This window comes from Gorilla gorilla, chromosome 19 (assembly GCF_029281585.2).
Source record: "Gorilla gorilla gorilla isolate KB3781 chromosome 19, NHGRI_mGorGor1-v2.1_pri, whole genome shotgun sequence".
NCBI classification, from domain to species: Eukaryota; Metazoa; Chordata; class Mammalia; order Primates; family Hominidae; genus Gorilla; species Gorilla gorilla.
In genome coordinates, this window is record NC_073243.2 from 74,305,895 (window position 1) to 74,328,005 (window position 22,111).

The 22,111-nt window shown below is 36.2% G+C and overlaps 1 protein-coding gene across 2 annotated transcripts in view; it reads right to left on the minus strand.

The window, feature by feature from the left end:
* Window positions 1-22,111, minus strand: part of WDR70 (WD repeat domain 70) — a 364,079-nt gene that overhangs the window by 144,404 nt on the left and 197,564 nt on the right. For both annotated transcript variants that reach the window (XM_031003468.3, XM_031003469.3), the window contains exon 10: window positions 9,042-9,216. In XM_031003468.3, coding sequence (XP_030859328.2) covers window positions 9,042-9,216 — 175 coding nt within the window. The remainder of the gene's footprint in view (window positions 1-9,041; window positions 9,217-22,111) is intronic.

Here is a 22,111-nt window from a genome sequence, read left to right on the forward strand (position 1 = left end):
AGAAGGTCGCAGTGTTATGACATAAGAAGGACTCAACAACGTTGCTGGCCTTGATGATGAAGGAAGTGTGCCAGGAGCCAAGATAAAAGGGCGGCCTCTAGAAACTGGAAAAGGCAAGGAAACAGATTCTCCCTGGAGCCTCCAGAAAGGAACAATGCCCTGCTAACACCTTGATTTTAGCCCAAAGAGACTTTAGCCTATAGAATTGTAAGATAATACATTTCTGTTATTTTAAGCCACTAAATTTGTGGTAGTTTGTTGCAGCAGCCATAGAAAAATAATACAACCATCTAAAAATGTAAAAACCATTCTTAGCTTGCCATACAAAAACAGGTAGTGGGCTAGATTTGGTACATGGCCATAGTTTTTCTGACTCTCAGTATAGACTCTTGAGCCAGAATGCCTGGGATTGAACCTCAGTTATGCTACATACTAACTGTAGTTTTTAGTAGGCAAGTCAATTTCTTTGTTTCTGGATTTTTTTTTAAATCAGTAAAACAATAATGACAGCATTTATATCATACAGTTGCTGTGTGGATTAAATAAAATATTACAAGTGCTTAAAATATTGTCTGGCTCACAGTAAGTACTTAGTAAGTGCAATAATAATAACAAAAACAACAATAATAACAACAACAGATGAGGAGAGGACAAACAACTCTACATGAAGATTTTCTTTGCCTGGAATATAGGGTCTCTTTATTAGGCCCCTTTAAAAGTAATTATTTTGTCTTCTGTGATGGTAAAGGGAGAGCAGTGATTTGGCTGCATAGAGCAGAGGAGGGAATTATAAGACAAATCAGTTTGTCTTTTACAGGCTTCTCCTACCATGGCTAAGGTTTCAGCTTTCTCTAGGTGGCTAAGTCAGTTACCATTTATGCATCTGGCTTCCAGCTTCCAAATGAATCTTGATACCTCTTTTCTGCTATCATCTCCTCTCTAATTCTCTTCATCCATTTGGGTTTATGCTTTAAAAAGAGCCTTTCCTGTCACTTCAGTGAGGTTTCAGGAGGAAGCATGGTTGAACAAATGTGTTTAACCTGCCATGTTTTAACTGGAAGTCTTAAATTATTATATTATTCATAGTCTTAAAAAACAAGGACAATAATCATCCATATTTTTAAAAAACCTTTTACCCTAACTTTTTCAAAAGTCAGTATTTTTTCATTTAGTGAATGTTGCTTCTAACAGCATGTGTGACAAAAGCATTTGCAGGAGCATTTTATAAGAGCATTATTTACAAGAGCATTATTATTAAAACTTATATAACTCTACGAAAATAATTGACAAATTAGAATTTAAGTTTAGTGCCTGCAAGTAATTTGCAGTTATGATGGTTTTGTGTTTTGAATCAATGATATACTTTTTTGGAAATGTAACCATTGAAAATAGGCATGTTAAAGCACTATAGAATAGTTCATATGTCATGTGTTCTGTTGAATATTTGTAAAAACATCATTATAATTGATGTATCTACTCAGGCATAACTAAAACATGGGTCCACAGCACTGTTACTTATTGATGGTGGTTACATTTGCATACAATGAATGACTGGCTGGAGCAAGGCACCTATACTCTTTATCCTCCTAAACCAAACCTTTAGTCGCCTAGAAATCTCTCAGACTTGGATGCGTAAGATGTTCACAGCCAGAGTTAAATAGTATCTTGAGGTCTAACTTTACCATTCTACAAAAACTGTAAGTAGCCTAGGAGTTAAAAAGAAAAAAGACGAAGACCAGCAGTTATTAAGAACCTGTTATGTGCACGTCCTATCTGAATGCTTTATATATATTACCTAATATAATCCTCATAACAACATGACATGGGGGGATCATGCCCTCATTTTGTAAATAAAGAAAATGAGAAGAACAGAGCTTAGGAAAGTCAGGACTCACAGACATGAAATCTGAAGTAAAATATAATGTAATTGTATATCTCAGATGTCATCTATAAAACATGCTGTAGGACTATGCAGTAGACATTTAGCTGTCAATATATACATATATATTCTTCTACATTCCCAGAATTAGGTCTATTGAAGAGATAAAACTTTGAATTTCTAGCATTGCTCTTTATATTTCACACAGATGATCTTTTTTCTCAAAGATACCAGAAACATTCTCTAAATCATTTGGTATTAAAAAATTGTTTAAAAATCAAATAGAGTTCTTTTTGTCTACAACTACTCCCTCTCCTTATAGTGAATACCGTGCTACTTTAACTTGAACACCTATTATTAGGTAAAAGTTGTGAATTATTGTTAAATGATTAGTCTTTGCAGAAAGAAAGGAGAAGACACCTAGATGAGGTCATTAGTCTGGGCTGCAAGCACAGTCTTAACCATTGGAGGTCATGTTTAACTTATACAAGTCTTTGATGATATCACTATCAGGAAAATAAAGGATACTTATCGACTATAGAGTAATCAGAATTTAAAAATCTCTCCATACATTATTCCAAAGATTAATAGCTAAAATGGTATGTCAAAGAAGTTTTTTTTTTAAAAAAACAAAAAGGCTGAAATCAAAATAATCTCAAAGGAAAATTTTGAAATGAAACATGAGTTCTTCACGCATCTTCACAGTTGCAGACGGCAGTAAATAATGAATAACTATGTAATAAAATGTTTTCAAAATCAAAGTCATATGACTTTAAAATTATATAACAGATGACAAATTTATCACAAACAAGACTGGAAACAAGGATAAAACATTATATGCTAAAAATATATCAATGCATTATTTTTTTAAAAATCTCCAAAATCTTGAATACCAACAGCTTAACACTCAATTTAGGGAGTTTAGATTGCTCTAATAGATATAAATGAAAAATATAAAGAAAATATTAAGAGCACGCTATCATAAAATTATTCCTTCTTGCTAACAATCTAGCTTAGTACACATACATAGGGAACCTCCATAAAAGTAAATACTGCTTTCATTTTTAGTGGCTATGACAGCTTTATAAGAATATCCCAAAAGCAACAAAAAGATGCAATTACCAGCCATTAAAAAAAAATCACTACAGAAAGTAGTTAACAAATAGTATGAGAATTTGTCTTAAATTAGTGTACTTGAGGTGTGAGAGAAAAATGTTCAAAGCTGCATTACGAAAATTTAACAAAAAAACCCACTAAAAGCAAATTTTTTAATTGTGAAAATTATTGTTAATGTAAGGCACAGCAGATGGTGTCCAACAGTGAGAAGTGACTTCTAAGAGACTTTAAGTAACTTGAGGGCACCCAGGGACTCAAGTGCCACCTCTCCCACAAAACATTATCTTTATTCTGCTTTACTTTTCCTTCATTATATCAAATTAGCTTGCTGGTGATTCTAAAAGAGAAGATTCAAGACTGTTTTGGGAAGTAAGAATCTCAAAAGATCCTTTAGTATCATGTTTATATGCAGAATAGCTCATTATTTCTGCTTTGTTTAGTAAACTATGAACATTATTACTCTGTAATCCCTATTAATCCTGTTGCTCATCCAAACTGTGCACCTTTCAGAGGCCCTATGACTCCCCACCTGACCTCTGCCTTCCCTAACTCTTCCATATGATGGGCATTATACAAAGTAGCACCTGGTCATAAATTACCTTACAGATCATTCCCTGAATTTTTTACAAACTACTTATAGGTTTAAATTTCTTTTGTCTTATTCTCAGTGAGGTGAGAGCTCCTCAAAAATACCAGTTGAAATGTTCCAGATGTGAACAGATACAGATATACAGATATGGAGAAAACCACAAAAGGATACCTATCAGGTAATTTACAAGCATTAAGGGATAGAGATGGGACAATGACAGAGGAGAGGAGTGGCATAGAATAAAATAATAATAAACCAAAAAACCAACATTTTTTTTGAAAAGCACATATTTCATGTAGGTAAAATTACAGGATCCTATTTAAATAAAGACATTTTGAAAAAAAGCAAAGAAATCAAGCTATATCTACTATTTTATGCTTTCAAATTAAAAAAACAAGCTTCAAATTCTCTCTATATAAAAACAATTTTTTTTTTTTTTTGAGATGGAGTCTTGCTCTGTTGCCCAGGCTGGAGTGCAGTGGCGCAATCTCGGCTCACTGCAACCTCCGCCTCCCAGATTCAAGCGATTCTCCTGCACCAGCCTCCCAAGTAGATGGGACTACAGGTGCCTGCCACCATGCCCAGCTAATTTTGTATTTTTAGTAGAGACAGGAGTCTTGAACTCCTGACCTTGTAATCTGCCCACCTTGGTTTCCCAAAGTGCTGGGATTGCAGGCATGGGCCACCGTGCCCAATCTATATATCTGTGAATACATGTATTAATAAGAAGAAGGATGCAGAAAGACATAAAGTAATCTTTTAACATGGGTTATCTGACAGCAACTGGAGACATTTAAAGATTTGCTGTGTGCTGGATATTTCTTTTTTCTTCATATTTGTTGTCTTACTTGCCAGAAGCTGATTTCCTGATATGATTACTGCCTCAGATTCCTCCGTTCCACTTTCTGGCATGGCTGAAAATGGGGGCACTGAACAGCCAACCAAGCTGGGGAAATCTTGCGGCTTTCTTGGTAAGGCATTGTGCTGTGTGGTGATTTTCCCAAAAGGAACAGCCCAAGAATCTGGGCAAGGGCTTGCAGGCCAAAAGGGCAATAGAAGGCAGTCAGATAGAGGAGGGGTCAAGTTGCTAGTGGTGCCTACTGCAAAATCAAACAACCTCAAATATTATTCCCTCCCATCACCTGTGTCTAGGGAGAACAAAACTCCATGAATAAGATGAATCCCAATTTTCCTGACAAAAACTTAGCCTACAAACAGTAATTGCAAGATAAGAAAACACAGTATGTTCTTTTAGTCAAGAGTCTAGTATATTGTAGATTCCTGATAGATATTAAAGAACAGCAACAGTGCTTTGTGCAAAGTCAAAGAATAAATCTGATAGGTGTTTTGATATGAAGAGAAGTTATTAGGTATTCATAAGACTATACATGCTGAATTATTTGAAAGCCCAGAATTATAAAGAGACATGAACATAGTTTTTTAAAAATTTGCCTGTTATTAGCAAATCCAAAATCAGTCACATATACAGATTAATATATTTATATTTTATTAAGAATATACCAAAAACTACCCCAATACCTCTCTCCTCTCCCTCTACCCCAAAACTCGTACACATACCCAACTCTATCTCATTGTGTATTCACATAACTAGGATAGTTTTTTTATGCTACTATTCTTTAAATGTATTCTTAGAACTAAACTGACCATCTCATTTTATGTTACTATTTTAGAATACATACACATCCATTTATTCATTCAACAAATAGTTACTGAAGGTCTGCTATATACTAGGCACTGTCTTTGCTCTGGGAATACAGCAGGGAGTAGAACAGACAGCAATCCTTTCCCTCATGCAGCCAATATCCTACTAGAAGGAAACAGCCAATAAAGAGGGCCAGGTGCAGTGGCTCACGCCTGTCATACCAGCACTTGGGGAGGCCGAGGTGGGGAGACTGCTTAAGTCCAGGAGTTCAAGACCAGCCTGGGTTACATAGTGAGCCCTCCATCTCTATAAAAAATAAGAAAATTAGCTGGGCATGGTGGTGCATGCCCGTGGTCTCAGCTACTCGAGAGGCCGAAGCAGAAGGATCAACTGAGCCTAGGAGGTCAAGGCCACACAGTGAGTTGTGATCATGCCACTGGACTCTAGCCTGAGTGACAGAGTGAGAACTTGTCTCAAAAGTTAAACAAACAAAAAAAAATAGTGAAACATACAGTACAGCAGGTCAGACAGCAATCAGCACTATGGAAGAAAATAAGAGGGGTAGAGAGTACCACTGGCAGGGAGAAGGCTGCAATTTAAATATAGTGTGGTCAGGGAAGGTCTTGCTGAGAAGAAGAAATTTCAGTCCTCTGAACTGAAAGAGATGAGAGAAAAAGCCATATGAATAGCTATAAGAGTGCTGCAGAATGGCCAGGCGTGGTGGCTCACGCCTGTAATCCCAGCACTTTGGGAAGCCAAGGCGGGCGGATCACGAGGTCAGGAGTTTGAGACCAACGTGGCCAATATGGTGAAACCCCCTCTCTACTAAAAATACAAAAATTAACCAGGTGTGGTAGCGCATGCCTGTAGTCCCAGCTACTCTGGAGGCTGAGGCAGAAGAACCACTTGAATCCGGGAGGTGGAGGTAGCAGTGAGCCAAGATTGTGCCACTGCACTCCAGCCTGGGCGACAGAGCAAGACTCCGTCTCAAAAAAAAAAAAGAGTGTTGCAGACTGTCAGGCTCAACATGTGCAAAATCAGGGTGCATGCTTTTACTGCTCCAGTGTCATCTCCCACTATTCTGTCCCCCTCTCTCACATCATGCCAACAAGGCAATAGATGCCTTGCTGTTGCTCAAATTATGCTGGTGAATGGGAAGTAGAGAATCAAGGAGGCAGTGCAGATCCACAGAAGCTTCTCTGAAGAGGCCTTCTTCTCAAATGAAAGGCTGACCATCATCATATGAATAAAAGGAACCTTGGGCAAACAACCACTCCTCTTGAGGAGCAATGTCCAGTGAACTTTCTGCAATGATGAAAATGGTCTATATTGTCCATTAAGTAGCCACTGGTCACATGATGCTACCGGGTACCTAAAAAGTGGCCAGTGTGATTGAGAAACTGAAATTCTAATTGTATTTTATTTTAATTAAAATTAAAATAGTCAAATGTGGCTAGTGGCTAGCATATTGACCAATATAACTCTAGAGTAAACGTAGGTCTTGAGAACACAGAAATATATCATTAATGGAGATACCTTACTTCTAAAAAATACGTTTTGTTTAATTTACTGAAGTTCAAGTTGATCTAATGAAAATTCTAGGATTACATGTGGCAATTATGAATGTTTTACTTAATCATCACAAAATACAGATTAACCATTATCCATCATATAATTATTTAACTACTGTTTGGAAAAACTATTGTTACTGGGCATTCTCATTTCAGCTTTAGTGTTTCCCTGTGGATGGTTATTTTTCTTGCTGAAAAAAAAGTTAAGAAATTTTTTAAAAATCCAGGCCAGGCACAGTGGCTCACATCTGTAATCCCAGCATTTTGGGAGGCCAAGGTGGGTGGATCCCTGAGGCCAGGAGTTTGAGACCAGCCTGGACAACATGGTGGAACCCCGTCTCTACCAAAAATACAAAAACCAGCTGGGTGTGGTGGTACACACCTGTATGTAATCCCAACTACTCAGGAGGCTGAGGCATAAGAATTGCCTGAACCCGAGAGGCAGAGGTTGCAGTGAACTGAGATCATTCCACTGCACTCCAGCCTAGGTGACAGAGAAAGACTCTGTCAAAAAAGAAAGGGGAGGGGAGGGGAGGGGAGGGGAGGGGAGGGGAGGGGAGGGGAGGGGAGGGGAGGGGGGAGAAAGGAATTTTTTAAAAATCTGTTTTCAAATCAAGCTGTGTTTCCTGCTGGCAAGTTTTTCTTTTCAACTTGATTTGTTTCCAGTTGACACACATTTGTATCCAAATGTAAAAATATGAATAAAATATAACAAATGAGATATGGTATAATAAACTTACATTCATTTATTAAATACATTCTAACAAAACAATCAAAGACTGTAATTAGCTGAATGGCTTTAAGAGATACTTGTTAGAAAGTGGCATTCCAATGGCTTTCTTTCTACAAAACTGAAAATAGGAGATACTCCTTATTTCAAGATACAAAAGACAAATCTTTAAAAACTATATTCAACTTTATAAAAATGTATGGGTTCTAAGAGAAAGTCACATACATATACACTATACAAAAAACACTACTATTAAAGCTACACAAGAAAACTGCATGTTTTATAATTTCTGTGTTTAAGTCAACAGCACCCAGAGATGATGAAAACCAGTTACTAAAAAATTTACTGCTTGGTTAAAACTCAGTTTACAATTCAAAGAAGTTTTTAAGATCTCTATGCTGTTATGAAGCTTTATGAGGTTTACAGTAGAGATGAAAACAGAAATAAAAAGATCTGACAAACAGAAAATGCCAAAGATATTTTCAGCATTATCAGTATAGATTCTTTTCCCGTCTATCAACACTTTTTAACCTTCTTCCAACACATCTGCCTGAAAAAACAATTGTGTTTCCTGGGATCCCCTTCAAAATGTAAATATTTGATAGACAAAGGTGGAATATATGCATATATATTTGACTAGAATGAAAATTCCATGAGGACAGGAATTTTTGATAAGTATTATCAGTGCCTAGAATAGTGCCTAGTTTATAGTATGTACTAAACATTTACTGAATTAATAATATGGCCAGAAACTTTTATAAAATAAGGATATCCAAAATGTGTTTGTGTAGAATTTTATTTTAACACTGGTGTCTAGACTCATTCCATTTAACAAACATCTTTGTTTTACCATCCATACATAAAACAAGAAGCTTTTTACAGCTTATTGGTAATTGACAGAATTAGCCAAGGGCTTTTGTATTCATTATTTATATGGATTCTATCATTCCTTCCAATTCCAAACTTTATTTATTCTACTAATAGCCTGAAACTGTAAAGAAAAAACCTGAAACCTATCTAAATGACATGTCATAGAATATTAAAATATTACTTAAATTACTAGAAAAATAACTACAAAACAACTGATGGCTCATCTTGGACTTTTCATGTTTTTCTTAAATCTTTTAAAGGGTATTCTAGTTCTCTGCTTAGTGTTGTTTTATATTACTATTAAACACTTCACTTTCAAAATGAAATAAACTGAGATGCCATATAATAAGCTGCACTATGGTCTTTAAATTTTATACCAAAAGAGTAAATTTATTTTAAAAACAAAATATAATATGTACTGAAAAATACAGAGTTGAAATGTCTGCTGAAATGCTGTATACTAGAAAAGTCTCAACGTTTGATCACCTAACACTGAAGTTTAAATTAGGTCTAAATTCAGGAAATTCACCTTCATAATATTTTAACACATTTGTCTTTGTAAGGTGGCCATCTTCTAAGGAAAGATTTAAGGTGGCCATGTTCTAAGAAAAGATTTAACTTACAGTCAAATTTCGGTCCCAGATCTGTATGCTTCCATTCTGGCAGGCAGCTGCTATGAGGTTTCCATCTCTACTATATGTGCACGTAGTGGGAATGACTTTTTTGCCTTGCATCGTCCGTGGTTTAAACACACTTTTTTGCTTCTTTGGATTTTCAACTTCCCACGTCCTCACAGTCCTAAAAATGATCAGGAGATTTTTCATTTATTTAAAAAAAAAAAGGAGAGGGGAGGTTAAAATAGGGAAGAGTCCATAAAGACTGCTTCGCCATTTTGGCACATAAATCTAATAATTATTTTAAAATAAAATAAGACATGCACTGTAAAAGATTCTCTATTTATAAATGAGGTTACTCATGGAAATAAAGTAAACCATCTGAATCATGTTGTCATCAAATTGAAGAGAAAGAGGCAAATTCTACTTCCAATCAATCAGAGTTATTAATTCTGTCCCTCTCTAAGTGGCCTCCAAATTATTCTGACTTTACCCCTGATCAGCCAAACTGCTGAATGCCTGCCCCCTATATAGGCAGGTATTTGTAAATCACTTACATGTGTTAATGCACTGTTTTTAACATACACCAGAAAACACACTGAAAAATAAGTCATTAAAAGAATAACATCCCACTCTAGAGCCCAAGCAAAGATCTCGTTCCCCTAGGGGAGAAGTAGAAATACACCTGTCTGTTTCTGAGCTTTTGCCAAGCAACAAGCAACAACAGCTTAGTCCTGGAGCAGAGGTGTAACACCCTTGTACTCACAGTCCTAAGCGAAGGAGCACTGTCAGTAAGGGAGGGTAGAACAAACACCACAAGACCCAGAGGGAGAATTTCAAAAGCTTAAAATACAGAAAAACAAAGATGAGGTAAGCAGCTTCTTGCCAGAAACTATGGAAGCCTAACCACTATGGAACAACATCCTTAAAGTTCTAAAAGAAAAAACTAATTGTCAATCTAATATTCTATAGCCCAGTCAAAATATATTTTAAAAATAAGGTGAACTCAAGACTTTTTCAAATGGACAAAAGCTGAGGTAATTCACTACCATCAGACATCTACTAAAATAAGCGTTAAAAGACATAGGTAGAATAAATATGACAAAAGTGGAAATCTGAATCTACACAAAGAAACGAAGAATACTACAAATGTAAAAATGAAAGTAAATGTAAAATGCATTTTAAAAAATGTTTAGATCTCTTTAAAAAATAAATTGATGTAAAGCAAAAATGGTAAAAAACAATGCACTAATGTACTTTTTTATAACCAGGTCCAAGTAAAATGTATGACAATAATTGTAAAGGTTAGGAGGAAGAAGGAAAATATGTTGTTTTATACTATATTTGAAATAGCACAGTATTATTTGATGAGAGAATTTGATACGTTAAAGATGTATCTTACAAACTCTAAAGCAATTGCTATCATATTTTTTATAATCAATACATAATAATGAAGATACGATGAAAACAAATTCTATCAAAAACGAGATAAGAAATCAAAGCAATGTGATAAGTATAAAACAAAAAGCAATATGGCAGATGTAAATTCAACCTCATCGATAATAAAATTAATTAGAAATGGTCTAAAAATTCTAATTGAAAGACAAAGATTAGAAGCTTTTTAGTTTCAATGCAATCGCTTTTGCCCATTTTTGCTTTTATTGCCTGTGCCTTTGGATCACATACAAAAAATCTAAGCCCAGACGAATGTCAGGAAGGTTTTTCCCTGTTTTCTTCTAGTCATTTTACAGTTTCAGGTCTTACATTTAAGTCTTTAATCCATCTTGAGTTGATTTTTGTATATGGTATGAAATAAGGGTCTAATTTCATTCTTCTGCATGTGGATATCCAGTTTCTTCAACATCATTTACTGAAGAGACTGTGTGTTCTTGGCATCTTTGTTGAAAATCAATTGGCTGTAAGTACCTGGGTTTATTTCTAGACTATATCATGTTCCAGTAGTTGATGTGTCTGTTGATTACAATAGCTTTTATTTTGAAATCAGGGAGTGTGATGTGATGTCCCCAGCTTTTTGCCTTTTGCTTATCACTGCCTTGGTGATTTGGGATCTTTCGTGGTTTCATATGAATTTTAGGGTTTTTTTTTCTATTTCTATGGAAAATGACATTGGAATTTTGAAAGGGATTGCACTGAATTTGTAGATCACTTTGGATGGTTTAGACACGTCAGCAATATTAATTTTTCTAATCCATGGACATGGAATATCTTTCCATTTATTTGTGTCTTTTTATGTTTTTTATTTTTTTTTAAGACAGTCTCGCCCTATCGCCCAGGCTGGAGTGCCGTGGCGCAATCTCGGCTCACTGCAACCTCCACCTGCTGGATTCAAGCAATTCTCCTGCCTCAGCCTCCTGAGTAGCTGGCATTACAGGCGCACGCCACCACGCCTGGCTAATTTTTGTATTTTTAGTAGAGACGGGGTTTCACCATGTTGGTCAGGCTCGTCTCAAACTCCTGACCTTGTGATCCACCCGCTTCGGCCTCTCAAGGTGCTGGGATTACAGCCATGAGCCACCGCACCCGGCCTATTTGTGTCTTTTTCAATTTCTTTCATCAATGTTTGATAGTTTTCTTTTTCTTTTTTCTTTTTTTTTGAGACAGAGTCTCACTCTGTAACCCAAGCTGGAGTGTAGTGGCACAATCTCCACTGACTGCAGCCTCCGCCTCCCAGGTTCAAGTGATTCTCTCACGTTTAAGTGATTTTCCCGCCTCAGCTTCCCAAGTAGCTGGGATTACAGGCGCCCGCCACCATGCCTGGCTAATTTTTATATTTTTAGTAGAGACAGGGTTTCACCATGTTGCAGGCTGGTCTCAAACTTCTGGCCTCAAGCGATCTGCCTGCCTTGGCCTCCCAAAGTGCTGGGATTACAGGCGTGAGCCACCACACCTGGCCAATAGTTTTCAGTGTACTGATCTTTTAACTCCTTGGTTAAAGTTATTCCCTAAGTATTTTTTTAATGTTATTGTAAATAAAATTATTTTCTTAATTTCTTTTTATATATATATACTTTAAGTTCTGGGGTACATGTGCAGAATGTACAGTTTTGTTACATAGGTATACATGCGCCATGGTGGTTTGCTGCACCCATCATCCCGTCACCTACATTAGGTATTTCTCCTAACGTTATCTCTCCCCTAGCCTCCCACCCCCCCGACAGGCCCCGGTGTGTGATGTTCCCCTCCCTATATCCATGTGTTCTCATTGTTCAACTCCCACTTATGAGTGAGAACATGTGGTGTTTGGTTTTCTGTTCCTGTGTTACTTTGCTGAGAATGATAGTTTCCAGCTTCATCCATGTCCCTGCAAAGGACATGAATTCATCCTTTTTTATGGCTGCATATATTCCATTGTGTATATGTGCCACATTTTCTTTATCCAGTCTGTTACTGATGGACATTTGGGTTGGTTCCAAGTCTCTGCTGTTATGAATAGTGCCACAATAAACATGCGTGTGCATGTGTCTTTCTCATATAGATTGTTGGCAGTGTGGAAGTAGAAAATCTGACCAGACCAATAACAAGTAAGGAGAATGAATCAGTAATAAGAGTTCACCATCAAAAAAAAAACCAGGACCTGATGACTTCACTGATAAATTCTACCAAAGAGTTAAAGAAGAATTAATACCAATTCTTCTCAAACTCTTCCAAAAAAGTTGAAGAGAAAGGGAATAATTCTAACCCCATTTTACAAGGCTAGCATTGCCCTGATACCAAGCCAGACAAGGATACTATAAAAAAGAAAGCTACAGAACAATATCCCTAGTGAACATAGATGCAAAAATCATCACAAAAATGTTAGCAAAGCAAATCTAACAGCTTATGAAGAAGATAATTCACCACGATCAAGTGGGATTTATCCCAGGTATGCAAGGATGGTTCAATATATGTAAACCAATAAATGTGATTACCACAGTAACAAAATTAAGAACAGAAACCACATGACATCTCAATAGATGCAGAAAAAACATTTGATAAAATTCAACATTGTTCATGATAAAAAACTCACAACAAAATAGGTGTAGCAGGAATGCATGTCAACATTATTAAAGGCCATATATGATAAGCCCACAGCTAACATCATACTCAACAGTGCAGAGTTGATAGCTTTTTCTCTAAAACCAAGATCAAGAAAAGGATACCCACTTTGACAATTTCTACTCAACACAGTACTGGAGTCAATTAGGAACAAAAAAGAAATAAGTTATCCAAATAGGAAAGAAGTGAAATTGTCTCTGTTTTTTGTTAACATTATCTTACATACAGAAAACTCTAAAGACTCTACCAAAAAAAAAAAAAGCAAAAACAAAAACAAAAACAAAAAAACTGTTAGAGCAGGGAAACAAATTCAGGAAAGTTGTCAGTTACAAAATGTTTGCTATTTTATGGAACTTTCCAACTGCTTTCCAGAGTGGCTGTACCCTTTTACATTTGTACCTGTAATATGTGAGTTTTAGTTTCTTTGCCTCCTCATCAACAGTTTTAATTGTCTTTTTTATTATAACCATTCTAGTGGGTGTGGAAAATGCCATTGTGATTTTTATTTGCATTTTCTTAATAACTAAGGATGGCAAGCATCTTTTCATGTGCTTATTGGGCATTTGCATATCTTTCTTTAGTGAAATATGTACTCAAATCTTTTGCCCATTTAAAAAATTAGGTTGTCATTTTATTGAATTCTAGGTGTTCTTTTTTTTTTTTTTTTTTTGAGACGGAGTCTTGCTCTGTCACCCAGGCTGGAGTGCAGTAGCTCAATCTCGGCTCACTGCAAGCTCCGCCTTGCGGGTTCATGCCATTCTCCTGCCTTAGCCTCCCGAGTAGCTGGGACTACAGGCGCCCATCACCACGGCTGGCTAATTTTTTGTATTTTTAATAGAGACGGGGTTTCACCGTGTTAGCCAGGATGGTCTCGATCTCCTGACATCATGATCCACCCGCATCAGCCTCCCAAAGTGCTGGGATTACAGGAGTGAGCCACGGCACCCAGCCTAATTCTAGATGTTCTTTAAATATTCTGGATGTCAGTACCTTATCAGATACATTATTTGCAAATATTTTCCCCAAGTCTTTGGCTTATCTTTCTTTTCACTTTTTTGATGGTATCTTTTGAAGTGCATAAACTTTTAATTTTGATGAAGTCCAACTTATCTTTTTTTCCCTCTTTCATCATTTGTGCTTTTGGTGTTGCATCTAAGAACTCACTGCCTAATCCAAGGTTAAAAATATTTTCTCCTATGTTTTCTTTAGGACTTTCTTTACACTTAAATCTATGACTTAGTTTGAGTTAATTTTTATATGGTAAAGTAAGGCTCCAAATACACCTTTTTTTTTTTTCTTTTTTGAGATGGAGTCTTGCTTGGTGGCCCAGGCTAGAGTACAGTAGGATGATCTCGGCTCACTGCGAACTCTGCCTCCCCGGTTCAAGCAATTCTCCTGTGTCAGCCCCTTGAGTAGCTAGGAGTACAGGCACGCGCCACCACGCCTGGCAAATTTTTTGTATTTTTAGTAGAGATGGGGTTTCGCCATGCTGGCCAGGCTGGTCTCAAACTCCTGACCTCAGGTGATCCACCCACCTCAGCCTTCAAAAGTGCTGAGATTACAGGCATGAGCCACCATGCCCGGCCCCAAATTCACCTTTTTACATACGGATAACCAGTTATCCCAGCATCATTTGTTGAAAGGACTACTCTTTTTACATTGAATTGTTTTGGCATCTTTGTGGAAAAATCAATTGGCCATAAATGTAAGGGTGTAAGTGGTTATTTATTGCAGCATTCATTCCTAAGTCTAGATATCATAAGACCTTTTTATTTTTCCAAACCCTTTGATTGAATGAATATTCTGAGTATGTTCCAGAGCCATATAACTTAAATAACTGTAAGTAGAAAACATGAGCACCAAATAAATTTCTCCTAAATGCAACTGTATTCTTAGTGCAATTACTGTGTATATGTATAAAAATTGTGTCCAAAGTGTTTATAAACATTACTCTGGGTTTTATATAGAAGTTAGAACATTTTCCCATTTCTGTGAACTTTAATATCTTAATATTTGGGCATTTTTTAAAAGAAGGTCTTCCTTGTTAGATTCATTCTGCCAAGCAAGCCTGCAAGTTTTAGACTTTTATATCACTCAAGTTGCTTATGTAGTCCTTCAAGAAAAATTAAACCAAGATCTCTAAAGTGATTTCCATGCAAAATTAATGCTTCCCTTTACCTCTGCCAAACTCTGTGATACATTTATGCGGCAGATGCCAGAAAGTTCAGAACTTGTCACTGGAAAGAATTCAAAATTTTAAGACAGAAAGCATTTGCGCCTGGGGCAATGTAATGATCCCACCTGTGTCGTTTTCTTGTCTTCTGGATGTTTTCATTGTGTGTCCAGAAAGGCCCAGGCAGATCCTTCTTCTATTTTTAAATCTTTTTTATGAAACACAGTTTTAATTTTACAAGACCAGATCTCACTCCAAGTTTCAAAATATGTGTTCTTCAGCATAAAATGTTTTGACAGATATCTAATGGCCTAGCACTTTAGCATCCATTTTTTAGGCATAGACTCAGAGAACTGGAGCCATAAAATCATAGTGTAATTGGTCACTATCAGATGCTGGATAAATTTGTACTTCTAGGTGAACTGCTTTCTTTCCCTTTCCCTTATTGTGAAAACTGTCTCAATCTGTTAATATACCACTGAAATAAATGGAAATATCTGTTGGACTTACTAGCTTTGATATTTTATTTATGGTCTATGAAGAAGAGCAGAAAAGACCTGGTATTTATTGAGTGCCTACTATGTTCTCCAAGTACTATCCTAGATATGTTTATATCCCTAATCTCATTTAATCCTCACAAACCCTTATTGTTGGTATTATGATCCCATTTTTAGAAAGGAAGAACTTTAAATAAGCCAAATAATGACACTTTATGCCTGTGTGTGGCCTTTCATATCATAATTCTAAAGTATCATCTGGTATTTGTGATGTTCAGTTATTTAAAAAACTATCATAATTTATATCTACTGTTGCAAAGTTGAGGGTAGAACGAAGAGACAAATGTGGTATTCAACTTTTTGTACTTATTATTTTTGGGAAACATAGCAAACAGACATAAGAGCTAAGTAAGTGATACAGAATACATTCAATAGGGGGAAGGCTGTATAATTCTCAGATACAAATAGTGCTGGAACAACTTGATATCCCTATGCAAAAAAAAATCAACTTTGAGTCATACCTCATACTACATACATATAAAAGCTAATTTAAATAGTTCATAGATGTAGTTGTAAAACTTAAAATAGTGAAGGACAATGTCTACCACCTTGGGTAAGGCAAAGATTTCTTAAATACAATCCCTAAATATACTGGTAAATTAGACCGTCTTAGTCATTTTGTGTTGCTATAACAAATATCTGTGGCTGGGTAATTTGTAAAGAAAATAGGTTTATTTAGCTCATAGTTCTGCAGGCTAGGAAGTACAAAAAGCATGGTGCCAGCATCTGCTTGGCTCCTGGTGAAGACCTCATGCCTGCATAGTGAAAAGCAGAAAAGGAGCAGGCAAGTGCAAAGAGATCACATGGTGAAAGCAGCAGCAAGGGAGAGAAACCAAGAAAGCCGGACTCTTTTTAAAAACCCACGCTTGTGTTAACTTGTATCCATAATATCTAAAAAGCTCTGAAAATTCAACAATAAGAAAAATAAATCAATATTTTAAATGGGAAAAGATTTTTACAGACACTTCATCAAGTTAGAAAAACAGATGATAAATAGTATATGGAAAGATCCTTAACATAACTAGTCATTTCAGAAATGCAAATTAAAAATCACAATACACTATTACTACAAACCTATAAGAATGGCTTAAAAAAAAAAGCTAACGATACCTAGTGCTGATGAGGATATGGAGCAATTGGAATGTGCATACATTGATTGTGGGAATGCAAAATGGAACTGCAACTCTGGAAAACAGTTTCTTATAAAGTTAAATATATACTTCCCATATCACAAGCAACGTCATTTCTAAGTGTTATTTAAGATAAATGAAAATTTATTTTTTAAAAAACAATAAAAAGCTGTAGATGAATAATTACAGCAGCTTTGTTCACAATTGCCCCAAACTGGAAACAACCCCAAATCTTCATTCTGTTAATGCACTAAAAAAAGTAGTACATCCATAGAGTGAAATTTTATTCAGTAATAAAAAGTAATAGAGTACTGACATATAAAACAAATACATTCTGCTTAAAGAAGCCACACTCAAAAGACTACACACAATATAATTCAGTTATATTAACATTCTGAACAAGTCATAACTATAGGGATAAAAAATAGGCCAACAGTTGCCAAAGGTAAAAGGTGGGAATGGAGGGGTTTCTATAAAGAGGCATCACAAGGGAAGTTTTTGGAGAGACACAACCATTCATTTGTCAAATCACACAGACCTACACATGTAAAAAGGCAAATTTTAAGTATGTTAGACTCCAATAAACGTAACATAATTATATATGCAATATACATATATATGTGATAAATATCAATAAATCTACTTCTCTCTCATTAAGAGAAATCTAGATTTAGTTACTCCAGAGCTGGTTTGGTGGTTCCAGAGTCAAGGACCAGGGTACCTTCTATTCTCTTGCTCTGACAAAATGCTGTTTGTGCACAGCCATCATATCCACATTACTGGCAGAGGAAAGAGTAAAAAGGAAGGGGTGAAAAGGGTCTGTAACCTTCTTTCGGAGACTTTTTCAAAGTTTCACACTACCCTTTCATTACACCTCATTGGTCAAAACATAGTTGCCACATTTAATCACATCTAACTGCAAGAGAAGCTAGAAAATACAGAATTTGAGAAGAAAAGAAATGTATATTGGAGTATGCAGCTAGTAATATCTGTTATAATTCTGTTGGTTTATAGATGCCAAGATGTCTTATAACACTGGGGTTCTGTCCCCTTGCTCTTCACTAGGATGCTTTATATCGGAGTTACAAAGTGCCTCTCTATTATTCCTGTGTACTGTTTCCCTAGCCCTTTTTTGAGCCTACATTTTGGTAGTTACTAGCTTGTAAAATTTGGTTAGCGCAATCTTAACATTATGTCAGGCACTGGGTTTGACAGCTCTGAAAACTGACTTTCAGTAATGTTAAGCAATTAAGTTCCCAAATAAAGTGGAGAAGAAAGCTTGCAAAAGTAATTTATAAACAAAACCCCCAAAATTTCCTTTGGAATATATCATAAATATTTGACAGCTTCAAAGAAAGCGCTGGCTATTCAAAATCTGCACATTTAACATTCAATTGCACCTCACTGTATATAGATTAGACCTCAAAGTTGATTCCTAAAATGCTTGGATAAAAAGTGAAATTATTTCTTTCATTCATGCAACATTTATTGAGGACCTAGTATTTATGTTCCTTCTATATTCAAGAAAAGGTAAAGGCCCTAGGCATACACAGACTAAACAAAACAAAACAAAAACAAAATCCTTGCTCTCAAGGAGCTCTTCTTGTAAAAGAAATAAATGTTAACATGTGTAATTACAATTTATGTGACCTGAGTAAAGTAAGTTCTCTAGTTTTGTACTTTTCAAAATTGTTTAGGCTATTCCAAGTTGTTTACATTTCCAGATGAATTTTAGAACCAGCTTATCCAATTTCTATCTCCAAACATTCAACTGGAATTTAATTGAGATTACATTAAATCTAAACATCAATTTGGGAAGAACTGAAATGTTAATACTAATGACTCTTCTGATCCATGAATACAGTACATCTTCTCATTTATATAGATCTTTTAGTTCTCTCAGAAATGTATTATGGTTTTCAATGTATAAATACTACACACACACAGACAGATTTCCATATGTATTATGCTGTTAATCACTGGTATTATTTTCACAATTTTAATAACAATTGTTTGTTGCTAGTCAACAGAGATAAAATTGACTCATAATTACTGACTTTGTATCCTGTGACCTTGCTAAACTCACTTAGTAGTTCTAATAGCATTTTTGTAGATTCACAAGGATGCCCTCTCTCACCACTCCTATTCAACATAGTGTTGGAAGTTCTGGCCAGGGCAATCAGGCAAGAGAAAGAAATAAAGGGTATTCAGTTAGGAAAAGAGGAAGTCAAATTGTCCCTGTTCGCAGATGACATGATTGTATATTTAGAAAACCCCATTGTCTCATCCCAAAATCTCCTTAAGCTGATAAGCAACTTCAGCAAAGTCTCAGGATAAAAAATCAATGTGCAAAAATCACAAGCATTCCTATACACAAATAAAAGACAAACATAGAGCCAAATCATGAGTGAACTCCCATTCACAATTGCTTCAAAGAGAATAAAATACCTAGGAATCCAACTTACAAGGGATGTGAAGGACCTCTTCAAGGAGAAGTACAAACCACTGCTCAACAAAATATAAAGAGGACACAAACAAATGGAAGAAGATTCCAGGCTCATGGATAGGAATAATCAGCATTGTGAAAATGGCCATACTGCCCAAGGTAATTTACAGATTCAATGCCATCCCCATCAAGCTACCAGTGACTTTCTTCACAGAATTGGAAAAAACTAAAGTTTATATTGGAACCAAAAAAGAGCCCGCATTGCCAACACAATCCTAAGCAAAAAGAACAAACCTGGAGGCATCACACTACCTGACTTCAAACTATACTACAAGGCTACAGTAACCAAAACAGCATGGTACTGGTACCAAAACAGAGATATAGACCAATGGAACAGAACAGAGGCCCTAGAAATAACACCACACATCTACAACCATCTGATCTTTGACAAACCTGACAAAAACAAGAAATGGGGAAAGGATTCCCTTTTTAATAAATGGTGCTGGGAAAACTGGCTAGTCATATGTAGAAAGCTGAAACTGGATCCCTTCCTTACATCTTATAAAAAAATTAATTCAAGATGGATTAAAGACTTAAATGTTAGACCTAAAACCATAAAAACCCTAGAAGAAAACCTAGGCAATACCATTCAGGACATAGGCATGGACAAGGACTTCATGACTAAAACACCAAAAGCAATGGCAACAAAAGCCAAAATTGACAAATGGGATCTAATTAAAGAGCTTCCATACGGCAAAAGAAACTACCATCAGAGTGAACAGGCAACCTACAGAATGGGAGAAAAATTTTGCAATGTACTCCTCTGACAAAGGGCTAATATCCAGAATCTACAAATAACTTAAACAAATTTACAAGAAAAAAACAACCCCATCAAAAAGTGGGTGAAGGATATGAACACAGACACTTCTCAAAAGAAGACATTTATGCAGCCAACAGACACATGAAAAAATGCTCATCATCACTGGTCATCAGAGAACTGCAGATCAAACCCACAGTGAGATACCATCTTACGCCAGTTAGAATGGCAATCATTAAAAAGCCAGGAAACAACAGATGCTGGAGAGGATGTAGAGAAATGGGAACACTTTTACACTGTTGGTGGGACCGTAAACTAGTTCAACCATTGTGGAAGACAGTGTGGCGATTCCTCAAGGATCTAGAACTAGAAATACCATTTGACCCAGTGATCCCATTACTGGGTATATACCCAAAGGATTATAAATCTTGCTACTATAAAGACACATGCACACATATGTTTATTGTGGCACTATTCACAATAGCAAAGACTTGGAACCAACCCAAATGTCCATCAATGATAGACTGGATTAAGAAAATGTGGCACATATATGTCATGGAATACTATGCAGCCATAAAAAAGGATGAGTTCATGTCCTTTGCAGGGGCATGGATGCAGCTGGAAACCATCATTCTGAGCAAACTGTCACAAGGACAGAGAATCAAACACCGCATGTTCTCACTCATAGGTGGGAATTGAACAGTGAGAACACAGGGCAGGGAACATCACATCCTGGGGCCTGTTGAGGGGTGGGGAGCAGGGGGAGGGATAGCATTAGGAGAAATACGTAATGTAAATGACGTGTTCATGGGTGCAGAAAACCAACATGGCACATGTATACCTATGTAACAAACCTGCACGTTGTGCACGTGTACCCTAGAACTTCAAAGTATTAAAAAAAGAGAGAGAGAGAGAGAGACAGAGTCTTGCTCTATTGTCCAGGCTGGAGTACAGTGGTGTGATCACAGCTCACCATAACTTGAACTTCTAGGTTCAAGCAATTCTCCTGCCTCATCCATCCAAGTAGCTAGGGCTATGGGCACATGGCAACATGCCTGGCTAATTTTTATTTTTTGTAGAGATAAGGTCTCACTATATGTTACCCAGACTGGTCTGGAACTCTTTGCCTCAAGCAATCCTCCTGCCTTGGTCTGCCAAAGCACTGGAATTACAGGGGCAAGCCACCGTTACTGGCCGAAATTTTCTATATAGACAATTATGTGGTCTCTTTAATAGAGACAATTTTATTTCTTCCTTCCAATCAGTAAGCCTTTCATTTATTTGTCTTATTGCACTGGCTGGCAATTCCAGCATATAGAAATAATGAGAGTTAACATCATTGCTTTTTTCTCAAGCACAGGGGGAAAGTATTCAGCCTTTTTCCATTAAGTGTATTTCAGATTGAACATCCCTAATCCAAATATCCAAAATCCAAAGTGCTCCATAATTTGATACCTGATTTCATGTGATGGATCGCAATCAAAATGCATGTACACAACACACAGTTCATTCAGTCTGCCACTGTTTGTTGTTGCTACTGTGTAACAATTGATACACGTATTCTGGTGATGCTACTGTGCTGCGCAGTTAACCTGAACACATTACTTTTTTTTACTGTATTAATGATATGTCATATTTTTCAGTTAAGTACTTATATATGAATAAGTGTAAGAAAATGCTTATCAGTGACATATAAATTCAGATTCAGGAATGATGATGATGCCAAAACTCTATAGTTCTCCACATGTGTAACTGAGACAATGACATTTTTGCCTTCTCTTCTAATGGTTCAATGTACACACAGTTTGATGCAAAAAATTTTTTTAAATATTATATAAAATTACCTTCAGGCTATGTGTATAATGTATTATGAAACATAAATGAATTTTGTACTCAGACT